Source organism: Crotalus tigris, unplaced genomic scaffold (assembly GCF_016545835.1).
Source record: "Crotalus tigris isolate CLP2741 ecotype Arizona unplaced genomic scaffold, ASM1654583v1 scf7180000017733.2605024, whole genome shotgun sequence".
Taxonomy (NCBI): Eukaryota; Metazoa; Chordata; class Lepidosauria; order Squamata; family Viperidae; genus Crotalus; species Crotalus tigris.
The window spans coordinates 2,066,724-2,081,529 of record NW_024096600.1 but is presented as its reverse complement, the minus strand read 5'-3'; the positions used below and the strand labels follow the sequence as shown (position 1 = coordinate 2,081,529).

At 35.6% G+C, this 14,806-nt stretch overlaps 1 protein-coding gene across 2 annotated transcripts; it reads left to right on the top strand.

Annotated features, from left to right (window-relative positions):
- Nucleotides 1-106: 106 nt before the first annotated feature.
- Nucleotides 107-8,324, top strand: LOC120306328 (cytochrome c iso-1/iso-2). Of its 2 annotated transcripts, none has more exons than XM_039339356.1 (3): nucleotides 107-239; nucleotides 4,806-4,980; nucleotides 8,103-8,324. In XM_039339356.1, the coding sequence occupies exons 2-3, from the start codon at nucleotides 4,812-4,814 to the stop codon at nucleotides 8,249-8,251; spliced, it is 318 nt and encodes a 105-aa protein (XP_039195290.1). In that variant the 5' UTR covers nucleotides 107-239; nucleotides 4,806-4,811; the 3' UTR covers nucleotides 8,252-8,324. The 2 variants fall into 2 exon arrangements, with proteins under 2 accessions (XP_039195290.1, XP_039195291.1); XM_039339357.1 differs by lacking the exon at nucleotides 107-239 and adding an exon at nucleotides 2,179-2,296.
- Nucleotides 8,325-14,806: the final 6,482 nt, after the last annotated feature.

Below are 14,806 nucleotides of genomic sequence, written 5' to 3'. Positions count from 1 at the left end.
GGTGGCTAAAATGGCCCAATCAGCAGTCGACAAGCCATGGCACGCTGGCTCTGATTTGCCGATGCTATTATGACGCAATTGGCTTCGCTAACTTGGCGGCCGGCGGCTGGAAATGCGTGCGAAAAGTGTGATCTCAGGGCCAGTTCGATTTGACGTGATTTGGCGGGAGGGTTCGGGCTTGAGCAAGGAGAAAAGGCCAGGCTAGCGTAGAAAGTGACTTGATCCGGTTCTGATTTAAGGTAGGCAGGAGGGAGAGAGACCGCTGTTTAAAAGCGGGAAAGGGTTTCCTGCCTATTATTTTCCTGCTATTGTGAAATGCTTCGCTCTCCGTATTTCCTCCTAGAAGAGAGGTGCTGCCTCTTTCTCCCTCCGTTCGCGGCGACCGATGACACAGCCGCACAGACAGAAGGCCCGGTTCCTGTGGCCCTTCCCTATTCCCTCGCTTCCTATCGTTTCTTTTTAATTGAACTAAAAGGCGTTCCAATAATTTTTTTTTTAGGTTCCTACTACTCTTCGTGTTTGAAGCCAAAATCATCACCATGCCATTATTAATGCATCACTACATCTTAATTTTGAATAATGTGTATAGGTTTTTCCCCTCAGATGAGACTAATTCCTCAGATACACAGGTAGTTCACGACTTAACAACAGTTCATTTAGTGACCATTCAGAGTTACAACAGCACTGAAAAAAGTGACTTATGATGATTTTTCACACTGGGGACTGTTGTAGCAGCCTCATGGTCACGTGATTTACATTCAGATGTGTTCATATTTATGCCGGTTGCAGTGTCATGTGATCATATTTTGCAATCTTCTGACAAGCAAAGTCAATGGGGAAGCCAAATTCACTTAACAACCGTGTTACTAATTTTAACAACTGCAGTGGTTCACTTAAAAAATGTGGCAAGAAAAGTCATAAAACAGGGCAAAACTCACTTAACAAATTTCTTACTTAGCAACATAAATTCTTATCTCAATTGTGGTCATAAGTTGAGGACTACCTGTACAGTGGAACAACCTGCCTCCAGTTAATTGTGAATGCTCCAACATTGGAAGTTTTTAAGAAGAGATTGGATAACCATTTGTCTGAATGGTATAGGGTTTCCTGCCTAAGCAGGGGGTTGGACTAGAAGACCTCCAAGGTCCCTTCCATCTCTGTTATTCTATTTTATCCTATCTATTTTATACAGAACACTCTGTAGTTTTATGTATGGCTGTTGTATTTTGCTAGTAATCTTTCACAATTTATTGAAACTTGTTTTCATCTAGGAAAAAAACCAAGTCTTTGTGTATCCTGTGCATTTTTCAATAGTGCAGCATGAAATGACAAATTATTTTTATGGTGTGATGAGGATTGTAGTGGTGTATATAAAAATCAGAAGGTCCTATGTAGAGTATACCACACAAGTCAACAAGTTTCTTTCTTTTTCCTCTGTTAAAATGCTTCAAATACACTTTTTTCAAGATTTTCCTTATCTTGATTATTTCTAAATCCTTTACAGTTTCATATTATTTTTTTTAAATTATCATGCCTATAGTCTTAGGCATCGTCAAAATATCAAAGATAAAGGTAATAAAATAGTGGAAGCTTTATTTTTAACTTTTTTATTATTTTCTTTATTTTTTTTCCACAAGGAAATACTGAATCAGCTAGTCCCAGCATAACTTTCAGTTGTGAAAACTATCTGGGTATTTTTCTATGCAATTAATTACCAAATTAAAAGAGGTCTATTCCTTAATTACAACTTTGTTACATTTGTTCAGGAGACTATGAAAAGAAACTATGTGAAAGTTTTCTAAGAATCCACGCTTACAGAATTTTGAAAGGAAGACAGGTCTTAACCTATGCAAAAGCCAAGTTATTTTTTATAATGGGACTTAGCCATTTAAAGAGTTATTCAGAACCCTTTCCCAATTTCCCCAGAACAGTCTTTAAATTCTGTAATTTTATAGCACATCTCCCTAAACCACTGGTTCTTAACCTTGACAATTTTAAGGCATGTGGACTTCAGCTCCCAGAATTCCACAGCCAGCAAGTCCACATGCCTTAAAATTGTCAAGGTTGAGAAACACTGCCCTAAACTTTAAAAATATATATATATATGCTACACTAGTCACTTTTTTGTTGTTGTTAGTTGCGAAGTCGTGTCCGCTCCATCGCGACCCCATGGACAACGTTCCTCCAGGCCTTCCTGTCCTCTACCATCTTCTGGAGTCCATTTAAGCTCACTCCTACTGTTTCAGTGAATTCCTTGGAAGTCTCCCACTGAACCTGGCTCAACCATCCTTAGCTTGTGAGTCCAGACCTGTGACTTGAATCCTCACATATATAACAGGTTCAATCCTAAACATTTTTATTTTGTAGTTAAAAACATGGAGCTGAAACTTAACTGCATTTTAAAGGAAAATTAATTTTCCAGGAGAATTGGCGTAGATTTAAAACATGTAAATAGAAGGAACAGAAAAACACTAAATAGTTCTTCCTTTATTTTACATTCCAGACTGTGAAATTATAATTGCAAAAAAAGCCTTTGAATTGTATTATCGATTGTATGTAGTGTATACCAGTATTACTACTTTTATTCTTACAGTTAATTAATAGCTTGCAGGGACTTCAATAATAAATATATAGGACTGGATTTTCTGTATATAATAATAATAATAATAATAATAATAATAATAATAATAATAATAATAAAGTTGGAAGGGACCTTGGAGGTCATCAAGTCCAATCTCCTGCTCAGGCAGATAACCCTATACCATTTCAGACAAATGGCTGTCCAGTCTCTTCTTAAAAACTTCCAGTGTTGGAGCATTTACTGCTTCTGGAGGCAGGTTGTTCCACTGATAGTTCTAACTCCTCCTTAGTTCTAGGTTGCTTCTCTCCTTGATTTGTTTCCACCCGTTGCTTCTTGTCCTACCCTCCGGTGTTTGTCCCAATCTTTCTGTATACTCATTTGAAGAACTGACATTCCTTTGGAATACATACACTTCAAGAAATATCTTCGAATTATAATTAATTGATGAATAATCTATATTTCATTTCACATTTATTCCCATATTGCCTTTGTATTAATATTGTTGATATTTCTCACTTCAAACTATATTTTGTTGTTTGAAAGAGTAGATATTTATTTCATTTACCTCAACTTTAAGATTATTGAAATGAAAAAAATGATACTCTTCTGTATTAACAGTTGTAATTTTGGGAAAGCCATACAGACAGTCCTCAGCTTGCAACCATTTGTTTAGTGAGCATTCAAAGTTACCGTGATTAATGACCATTTTTTACATTTATGACCATTGCAGCATCCCCACGGTCATGTGATCGAAGTTTGGATGTTTGGCAGCTGGCATGTATTTATGACAGTTGCAGTGTCCCAAGGTCACGTGATCACCTTTTGCAACCTTCTGATGAGCAAGGTCCACGAGGAAGCCAGATTCACTTAACAGCCATGTTACTAACTAAACAACTGCAGTAATTCACTTAACAACTGTGGCAGGAAAGGTCATAAAATGGGGCAAAATTCACTTAACAACTGTCTCGCTTAGCAACAGAAATTTTGGTTTCTGTTGTGGTCGTAAGTCGAGGACTATTTGTATTTCAAATGTAACCTTTCCTCAAGGAACCTTTCTTTACACTGGTATCTCACTGTACCACTATTATGGACGATATATCCTGGGGAAGTCCCACAGGGTTTCTCTACATTATGAAGCTCTGGATACCAAGTAAAAATGCTTGTACACACCGGTTATTAGAATGTAACATGGCAATGGTTTTTATCATTTTGAGCTTAGGATTTTCAGTTTGATTTTTTTTTCAAGAAGAGAAGCAATATGCAATTAAACCAACAATAATAATGTATTATTTTAATCATATATTTTTGGTACCTGCAAGAATGATGAGTAATTTAAAATTACTGTATAACTAAATAATGGTTCGCGTATGGGAAAAAAACCCCAGTATTTGGATATTTCTAAGAAAAACCTATTCTGAAACTCTGGAAGATAGCATCTTATTGGTTTTGAAAATTATGAACCAGTTACATCAACAGTCTGACAGTAAGACATCTTCCTTTATGTCTATATTCAGAATCAAGTGTGGTTGTCTACAGAAGTCCGATACAAAAACGGCCGTTTAATAACGTTCAAAGTTATAACAGATCCAAACAAAGTTCTAACTATTTCCTCCCTCGCAACCACATAACTGCATTTTTGGCACTCTGCAACAAGCCCATATTTACGATCATTTGCAGCATCCCATAGTCATGTGATCGATTTATGATGTTTTTTGCTGGAAATCGGCATTTCTAGTTTCTGCCCATTTCGGACAATAGGTTCATTTAACAGCTGCAGAATTGCCTAACCATCATGGTGATTCACTTAATAATTGCTACAAAAATGTCATAAAATTAGGTCGATCAGGTGATGACCCATTTAATGACCAGCATAATTTGTGACTATAATTCCAGTCTCTATTATGGCTGTAAGTCAAAAACTACCTGTACAGGGAGTCTGTCTCTTTGAAAGTATTGTTAAAATTCCAGCCTACATGGAATAATTTGACCCAATGTACATTTTATTTGGAAATAAATCTCATGAATCTTTCTTTAAATAATCTGAGTAGTATCTAACTGCTTGGTTTTAATTTTTCACACTGATTATAGAGATTTGTTGTACCAAAATATTAGATCTTGTTTCATTTCTGGTTTATACCATAAATGAGGTTTGGGGGAATAGATACATTAAAATAGTGGTTTAAAATTTTGTCAGACTTTCATTTCTATACATTTTCCCCCACAGATTACCATGGGTGATTTTGAAAAGGGTAAAAAGATCTTTGTTCAAAAATGTTCACAATGCCACACAGTTGAAAAAGGTGGAAAGCACAAGACAGGCCCTAATCTCTGGGGACTCTTTGGCCGGAAAACAGGGCACTCTGCAGGATTTTCTTATACAGAAGCAAATAAGAATAAAGGTAAATTATGTAGATAAATAGGCATAACGGTGGGAGCAATTTGATGAAATTGGCATTATAAAAAAGTTGGGTCAATATTGAGTTATTTTAAAATTGGCTCCAGAATCAGGGAAATAAAAATGGCAGTTAGTGATTACTTCCCATTTTAAAATAGAGTTGTTGGATGTCTTCCTAAAATGACTTTCTAATATACTGTATATAATGCTAGAGTACGAATCTGCTGCACTCTTAATTTTGGCAAACTATATCCCAAACATCCTTGGTTTGTATGCTAATAGTAAGGGACACTGAAGTTGTTAGTCACCAGTATCTGAGAGATTCTTCATTTCTGTGGAGGTGCATATTCTGTTCCTTTAAGGAGTATCTATGATTTATATTTGATGTTTAAGATATTATTAGATTAATAGTGCATTCTATTTATGGTGTGCTATGCATCTACTTAGGCCAATGCTACAAGAATTTGTGTCAGAACGGTGCCTTGCTTTCAGTCCTATGTAGCAAAGATCAACGGTGGAGCTTGACAGTTTGTAATATACTAGGGGTAGTTTGAGCTGGCCAGGAACCTGTGTCAGTTCAGATTTTTATTGTTTTACAAATGTCACTTAATGGGAAAATATTAGTTATATTAAGCTGCAATTCTAGATCCATCTGGGAAAGAAATCTTCGCTGAATATAAAGGGGCCTGCTATTTTTCAATCATAGTGCCTGACTTAAGCTTTCTATATTCAGAAGCGAGATACTGGGTCCTCTTTATATGGAGTTGCCCTTGAAGGTTATTCAGAATAGTGCAAAGTGTAACTGCCTGCTTGCTGACAGATGAAATGCATTACAGCACAACAGCTTTTTCATCAGGAGATTTGCACTGGCTGCCAACTTGCTTTCAAATCAAGTTGAAAGTGCTGGTTATTACTTATAAAGCCCTTTATAGCTTTAGGAACCATCTTACAGTTGCGACCATCAGCAGAATCCCCATTTAATACGGGGTGGCTAAGAAAGCAAGTAGTAGGTACCTACTCCTCAATATTTTGCCCCCACCCACCCAGGACATGATCCCTTGGAACAACTTGCTCCCTACCCAAAGTTAAAATTGCTCCTTCTGTTTTAATATTGAAGCAAGCTGTTTTTCCTTATTCTGGAACTTTGGATACTACAGAGTATGCCAAGATCTGGCTCTTCCCCCAAGCTTTAGGCTAAGATGGGATTGCTCTGAGAGACTGACTGGTGCCTGGGGTCTGTTTTTGTTTTTATGGATTTTTGTGAGCCTCTTAGAATCATTAGATGAGATAAGCACCATAAAAGACTTTTAAAAGAATGAAAAGTCTTGCAATTTAAGAATAGCAATTCATTGGCCGTCTGATTGTTAATATTGATGCTATTGTTGGTATGTTTCATAATGTTACAAAGATATGATGTTTTACATACTGAATATTTTTGGACTATTATTTTTATTATGCTGTGAGCTGCCTTGAGTCTTGGATGGAGGCAGCATACAGAGATTATATAAATAAAATAAAAACATTGTTGGAATGTAATGAAAATAAAACTTATTACAATTTTTTTGCAGTGCAGTGTCTTATTGTTTTTTTCACTGTTGTACAGCAATATAGAACTATATCATTATTCACAATATATACAGTATATATATTAATATATACACCATTACCTTAAGCAATTTCATGGGATGGATATGTGTGCTTCTGTATGTGTGTGTGTTTATATCCCATGAAATTGTTCAGGGTAATGGTTTATTTTCATATACTATATCCCTACAGGAAACTCAGCTAATTACTTTAATGACTGAGCAGGAATTTGAACTGGGTTTCTGATCTCTCCTAACTACATTTTTTTCTTTTTGTGCTGTAACGGCTTGCATTGTGATAGCTAAATCAGATTGCTGAAATTCCCCTGCTGTCATTGTTGGTTAGTTTATTCTGACAACTTATACAGAGGGTGGCTAGATTCTTTATACACCAGTATCTATCTATTTCAGTTTAGTACTGACACATCTTACATTGGGCATAGTCCGTGACAGTTGGGTTTTCTTTTTCTTTTTTTCATTTACCTATTTTCAGCTGTTGAAGAAGGCAGAGACTGTTAATTGCTATCACTTAAGTTTGCTTGTCTAGAGAAAGTTACTTGAATTGCATAAGATTATTCGCATGTTTTGCTGAGCAGGAAGCACTCCTTTCATGTTTTTTATGTTTGAGTTCTAATTCCAAGGGTATACTGGTACTTACTTGAAACATTTATTTGAACATAAAATTCAAATTAAATAAGCCTAAATATGGATAAGAAGGGAAGTTATTATAGATTTGATTTAGAAAGAGTTGGACTGTATCCAGCTTTATCTGTTTCTGACAGAATAGTACCGACTAGCACAATAGGTGCTTTTCCTCCATTTTATATCATATTATAGACTGTCATACTTAATTCTCTCAATTTATTCTATGTATGTCTCTACTGTACTTATTTATGAGCACATTATAAATAAATCTACTAGAATTTGGGGACATATACAGGATTGCAGTGAAGAGGCATCAAAGGGAAACTCCATTACATGGGAGAGTTGTAGTATAATATTGAATACAGCATTAAATATATATCCCATATATTTAGGGGAGGAATTGACGAAAAAATAAGTGAAAGGTTTGACACAAAATAAATAAGATTAGTTTGGTTGTCAGTCTTGACAATTTATTCTAGTTATGTTTTGTTAATTATTACTATTTAATGCTGATTATTTTATTGTGTAATAATATACAGTATATAATTGTTTGATTATATTAGAAAGATATGACATATGGTTTTTGATATCAAAATCAGAAACCTAGTTCTAGATACTGAAGTGTTTACTTAAATAATACAACTAAAATGTTGACTATTTCAGGAATTAGCATTAACCAGTTAATAATTAAAATGTGCTTCAAAAGCCAAACAGAGTACCAGATATGTACTGAATGTTAAATGAGATCTTACAATAAGCAAAACTGGAATTTGCTTGACAATCTTTTTTTAGCTTTTGAATTAATTTTTTTGTAGATACTTTGGTTTAAAACCTGTAATTGGTTGATTACTATTATATTAATAGAAATAGATATTGTATAATTATATATATTTTTCAGGTATTGTCTGGAATGAAAATACACTGATGGAATATTTAGAGGATCCAAAGAAATATATTCCTGGAACAAAAATGATCTTTGCTGGCATTAAAAATAAAAATGAAAGAGCAGATCTCATTGCATATTTAAAAAAGGAAACTTCTTCATGAAACATTGTAGTTTCTGAATACCAAAATTTTCAGTCTGGTGTTTTATTATTGTTCTGGCAGGGTCTTATTAGTTATTGTCTTAAAGAAAATAAAAAAAATATTTCTTTAAAAATTAAGGGAAAATAGTGTCTTCTTTTTACACACATACCCATATCCCAATGAAAGTCAGTTGTTCCATTTATTTGTTTACAGTATGCATAGCTGTTCCTATTACAGACTTCTCAGTTTCAGATAAAAAAAAATAAAGGAACTGGAAGTTTAGTAATGGTGGATAGACAGCTTAGATAAAGCTTCATGAAAGTTGATTTTTGAGAGTGATTGTGTGTTATTTAATTAATAGAACAGACAAAATAAAAAAGGTCATGGAGATACCTATTATTTATTACCTTCTCCAATTGTTTCATCATGTTTTTTTTCTAATAAAGCAATTAAAAACCTTTTTTAATTTTTAAAACAATTATTAAGTTCTCCAGAAATGTTAAGTCTTGAGTAATACATTTTGCTGCAATAAGTAAATAGTTAATTAGTCCTTATTTTTAAGTGAAACATTGGATCATATTAATAGATGCAAATACCTATGTCTGAAGACCCTTTGTTTTGTAATAATTCTGATTTAACTAAAAAAATCTGAACCAAATTCATTAAAAATTCTGTAGCAGAAGATTACTAACTTATTGCATGTCCACAAAAGAGGTCCCTTTTGTGTATAGTCCCTCCAATAGTTCGAAGACTGATTGTATAGTGTACATGCTAATTAAGCAGGGATTAAAAGCTATGTGTGTAACTTCTTCAGCTGCAAATCTTGGATAGTAGCCAAAAGAAAATCTAATTTCCATAACAATTGTCATTTTGGTTCATCTACTGAATTGCTTAAATCAATATCCTAAGCACTGTTTCAGCCAAATGAGCATCCCCATCTTGATTTGCAATAATAGCATATAGATCTTGGACATTGCAATATTTCTTTTGATAGTGCCAAATAATTTTATATTAAGTTCTCCATGAATAGTCAAGTAGCAGAATGCCTAACATTTTTATCCAGGGAAGTGTTAAAAGTGATGCCAAAAAACCAAGGCAACCTGTATTGCGTTCAATTTTGCCTTTATTACACTGGCTGGTATCAGTATAAAGCCATTTATCCTATAAAAATATAATTCTTAGATAATTTTAATTGGGTTAATCCATATTGATGTTTCCTTCAAAAAAAATAAAGGTTGCGATGCTAGAGGGGAGATGCTACCTATCAATGTAAAACACTCCCCATTTGAAAAATAGCCTTGGTAAAGGCATTATTAAATTTTGTTTAGCTTAGGCTGAAAAAATACTGTATATCATTTTAAAGATGTCAGGCAGTGATTCAATGCTTAGGCAGTCTTCTAATACAAATGGAATCAGATGATTTGTGCTGCTTGGTAATAGCTTTTAAAATTTGGAACCTCCCTGCCTCCTTGTTTTTGTGGTCAACATACAGTAAAATCTTCTATTGATTCTTAGTTTCTTAGAAGTAAAACTAGCTTCCAATCTTTTTTTATAGTATTGTAATGTTTCGTCTGGAAATTCTAATGGATGGGATTGAAACAAGAAATTAAGACTTGAAAAAACGTTCATTTTAACAGTTGCTATCCAGTAAAGTATTCAAATTTTGTTTGGTCTGACTTTTCTTTTTTTTTTCCCCCAGGCTGCATTAAAATTATTTGTTTGTTTGTTTGTTTAATTGTTTAATTAATTAATTTGCTGCCCATCTTGCCACAAGGTGACCCTGGGATACTTAAGTTAAATGTAAATGTAAAATTATTACCAAATACTTTTTAAATATTCTTAGTAATGTTGATCCATGGGTATTTTTAAGGATTTGAATGCAGTTGGGATTCTTAAAGCATTAGATACTGTATCTCTCTCTGAGTGGAAATAGATCAAATATTTTTTGAAAATTCAATAAGCAGCCTAATACCTGTGCAGTCCAAGGTTTCTTCTTAATATGTTTGGCTGAATAGCTAGGAATCAACAATGTAAATACCATGTCACCTGCAAATAAGATTAGTAAATATCAATTCCCAAATTTAATCTCTTGATTGTTAGCCTGCCATGCAATTGTTAAGACTTCTAAAGCCAATTAAATAAAGAGTTTATGGCTGCCTCCTCATTTAATTCCTCTCAAAATCACAATCATAATTGTTGAGCCTCATCTGTGTGTCTGTGTTAATGTAGAATTGATTAACCGTGTTAAGAAAATAAGGTCCAAATTTAAATTTCTTTAATACCTGCTTTAAAAAATAGTCCCCTCCTGAGAATCCAATACCTTCAATATATCCAGTGAATATTTAACTAAAGGAATCCTATTTGCTTTCCAAAAATGTATGATATTTAACCTTTTCTTAATAGGTATACATATATTTCTTTTTGGAATAAAAGATCTAAAAGAATAATCCAAACTGTAAATAATCATATTTACGATAGATTTGTACATAAGTTTGCCAGCATTTTTTGCATATGATTTATAATCCACATTGAGAAGTGAAATAAGTCTATAAGAAGTTAGCTCCTGTGGCTCTTTTCCCAACTGGTATTTGTTGGCAATGGTGGCACCAGCAGCACTGGAGCTGAAGTAGAGGCCCAGGGCTTCAGCAGTCTCAGCCAGCTGCAGTACCCCCAGTACTGCCATTGCTGCCAAGGATTGCCACCTCATATGCTGCACCATAACCAGCTACTTCAGTGCTATGGTGCAAAGCCCCACCTACCCCTGCCACCCTGCGCTCCACAGGCCCTAGCATCCTCAGCTGATCTTTAATAATAATAATAATAATAATAATAATAATAATAATAATAATAATAATAATAATACAGTTGGAAGGGACCTTGGAGGTCATCGAGTCCAACCCCCTGCTCAGGCAGGAAACCCCACATCATCTCTTCTTAAAAACTTCCAATGTTGGAGCATTCACCGCTTCTGGAGGCAGATTGTTCCACTGGTTAATTGTTCTGTCAGGAAGTTTCTCCTGAGTTCTAGGTTGCTTCTCTCCTTGATTAGTTTCCATCCATTGCTTCTTGTCCTGCCCTCAGGCACTTTGGAAAATAGCTTGACTTCCTCTTCTTTGTGGCAGCCCCTGAGATATTGGAACACTGCTATCATGTCCCCCGTCCTTCTCTTCGTTAAACTAGGCATACCCAATTCCAGCAACCGTTGCTCATATGCTTTAGCCTCCAGTCCCCTAATCATCTTTGTTGCTCTTCTCTGTACTCTTTCTAGTCTCAGCATCTTTTTTTACATCATGGTGACTAAAACTGGATGCAGTATTCCAAGTGTGGCCTTACCAAGGCATTGTAAAGTGGTATTAATATTTCACGTGATCTTGATTCTATCCCTCTGTTAATGCAGCCCAGCACTGTATTGGCTTTTTTGGCAGCTGCAGCACACTGCTGGCTCATATTTAAGTGATTGTCTGAGATCCCTCTCACAGTTACTACTATGGCACAAGGTACCCCCTATACTATACCTGTACATTTGGTTTTTCTTGCCTAAATGTAGAACCTTACTTTTTTCACCATTGAATTTCATTTTGTTAGATAGCATCCAGTGTTCAAGTCTGTCCAGGTCCTTCTGTATCTTTAAGCCTTTCTTCTGGAGTGTTGGCTATTCCTGCCAGCTTGGTGTCATCCGCAAATTTGATGAGTTCCCCATCTATCCCCATCTATGTGTCGTCTTCCTCTTGCTGCTGACAAGGCACATCCGACCTGGCCCTATGCTAGGTGGCTGCTGGCTGCACCAGGCCTTCTTCTTGAGGCCATCAGCACTTCTCTCCAAATCACACACACTGCCTTCTCACAATGCTTCAGAGGACTTCTGAAGTCTTTGAAAAGCTTACAGTGTCATACCTGCTCCTCTCCAAACTGAGGAGGAAGACAATAGGAGTGCTCAGTGATGTTGCAAGGAGGGATGTATAGTGTCGACCTTTAAAATGACACATGCAGTTCAGCTTCCTTTTTTTTTTTTTTTTTAAGTTTTCAGGTCACACAAAAACTGGCTGATATAAGTAAAAACACCACACAGGATAACACTACTGTAAAAATAAAGACATTTTCCCTCCCTTCCTTCCTTCCTTCCTTCCTTCCTTCCTTCCTTCCCCAAAAGGTTGTAAGTGCAGGCAGCCTGCCAAGTGCCTGAATTTTGATCATGTGACTGCACTGTCATTGCAATGGCCATAACTGAAGGGTCCAGACATACGTACAGATAGTCTTTGAGTTATGACCACAATTGAGCCCCAGATTTATGTTGCTAAGTGAAACATTTGTTAAGTGAGTTTGCCCCATTTTCTTGCCACAGTTGTTAAGTGAATCATTGCATTAGATAAGTTAGTAATATGACTATTAAGGGAATCTGGATTCCCCATTGACTTTGCTAGTCAGAAGGTCGCAAAAGGAGATCACTTAACCCCAGAACAATGCAACTGTCATAAATACGAACTGCTCGCCAAGCATATGAATTTTAATCATGTGACCCTGGGGATGCTACAGTGGTTATAAGTATGAAAAACAGTCATCTTTTTTTCAGTGCCATTGTAACTTTGAATGGTCACTAAATGAACTGTTGTAAATTGAGGACTACCTGTACTATTTGTTTAGCGCTGCCATAACTTCGAACAGTCGCTGAGTCATTAACTGAGGAATCCATTTATGTTTTAACCTGTTTACATTTGGTTGTTTTTTTTTAATTGTTGTGACCAGCCCAGAGTTACATAAGTAAGATGGGGGGGGGGGCTATACAAATTCGAATATATGAAATAGTGTAATATCCATATATCTGTTTGGTTTGAGAACTTAAGAAAATGAGATCTGCGTATATCATTCTAAATATGGCATACTGTATGTCAGAAAAGTCTAATTTAGGATCATTAACTTTGATCATAACCATAATTAAATTAGAAACTTTAGAACTTTTACCAGCATTTTCATTTCTTCTGGGCAGGGTTGCATTGTCCCAACAGAACCCCCGCAGACTGTTCAAAGAACAACGGCAGTTGTGCCTAGGAGGGCTTTTGCATAGCTTTGTGTTGTGCATCACAATTGCATCCTTCCCTGGACAGAGAGACTCTGCTCATACCTTTGTCACCTGCTGAATGGACTACTGCAATATGTTGTAAGTTAGGCTGTCCTTGAAGAGCATCTGAAAGCTGTAGCTGGCATAAAATACGCTGGGTATTAAGGACGTTTTATCGACTTGTGCACGTTACAGCTCTGCTCCATTAGCTGTACTGGTTGCCAATGTTTCTGGTTTAATTCAAGGTGCTGATTATCATCCGTAAAACACTGTAAACCGAGAGTCACCTTGTGGTTGAGATGGGCAGCAAATAAATGTAATAAATAATTCCAGGAATAGGGCAAAGTTATTTGCAGGACCACCTCTCTCTCTGAGGTTTACCCATCGCGTGAGAACCAACCGGAGAGGCATATTATGGTTTCCATTCATTAAAGAGTACAATCATTCTAGGAAGACCCAGGAAGGGAGCCTGTTTTGCCCTGGTACCCACCTGGGAGATCAGTTTAACCCCAACCTGTTGGTTATTTTCAAGGCCCTGGAGATGTGGCTGTGATCCTGGGCATGGGGCTCAATTAGTTGGGACCTGTGAAATGGTTGTATTGATAGCTTTTCTATTTGTTGCTTTTATCTCCACTGACAAGTTCCAATTTATTTTGTACTTTGGGGTATTTTCTACTGGTTTTTTTTAAAAATTGTTGTTAGATACCCAGATTCACATGTTTAGCATAAGTGGACATATAAATTGGAATAAATAAATACACTAGTATCAATAAATTATGACTTATGCCAGTTATAACCCTGGACCTCTAAAGAGAAATATTAGTAATCATAGTGAAGTTGATAATAATAAAGGCAGTATTGCTCTTCCTAACTTCAATAATTGAGAATAAAATTAAGTCACGTTGACTTTAAGGTCCATTTAAAAGCTGAGGCTAGTGCAATATTTGAATTTTTTGCTTTCTGATATGAAGTGTAGAAAAGCACATAAAATGTTGCAGGTGCAGAAATATAGCAAGACACTGGGCTTTTGAAAAGCTTCTCTTAGTACACATCTATAGTATAACCCAGATTGGTTATTCTTCTTAAGACCCTGCTCTAACTGAGATTTCACTTATTTTTATCTAAATCTATCCAAAATCTCCTTTTATAGGAGCAAGCAGAAATTGAGCAGCAAAAATGTTTGAACTAATCCTAGTCCTTAATTATCACCTCTTGAAGAATTTGTTCACATGTTCAGTTTCAATTAAGAAATTATCAGAAAAAGAAGAAAAATTCTCCATTAATTCCATCAAGCAAATTTGATTAGGAACATTATTGCTGCCAATCACAAAACTTTGTTCTGTTCTGTATAGCTGAGACACCAGGAAGTTAATGCAATTTTTCACAACATTGATTATCCCATATTGTTTTCTCCTGGGTTTTTATTTGATCCTGTTGGTTAGAGACTTTGTATTGGATCTGCTTAAGGGTGTTATTAGTCTCTGTAGTTGTTGTTTGAAGAAAAGAGACAGATTCAGGAT

Bases quoted from the DNA above. Each gene is read 5' to 3' on its own strand.
- LOC120306328 (XM_039339356.1), top strand. From the start codon at position 4,812: ATGGGTGATTTTGAAAAGGGTAAAAAGATCTTTGTTCAAAAATGTTCA. The intron at 4,981-8,102 runs GTAAATTATGTA...TATATTTTTCAG, and splicing joins AGAAGCAAATAAGAATAAAG to GTATTGTCTGGAATGAAAAT.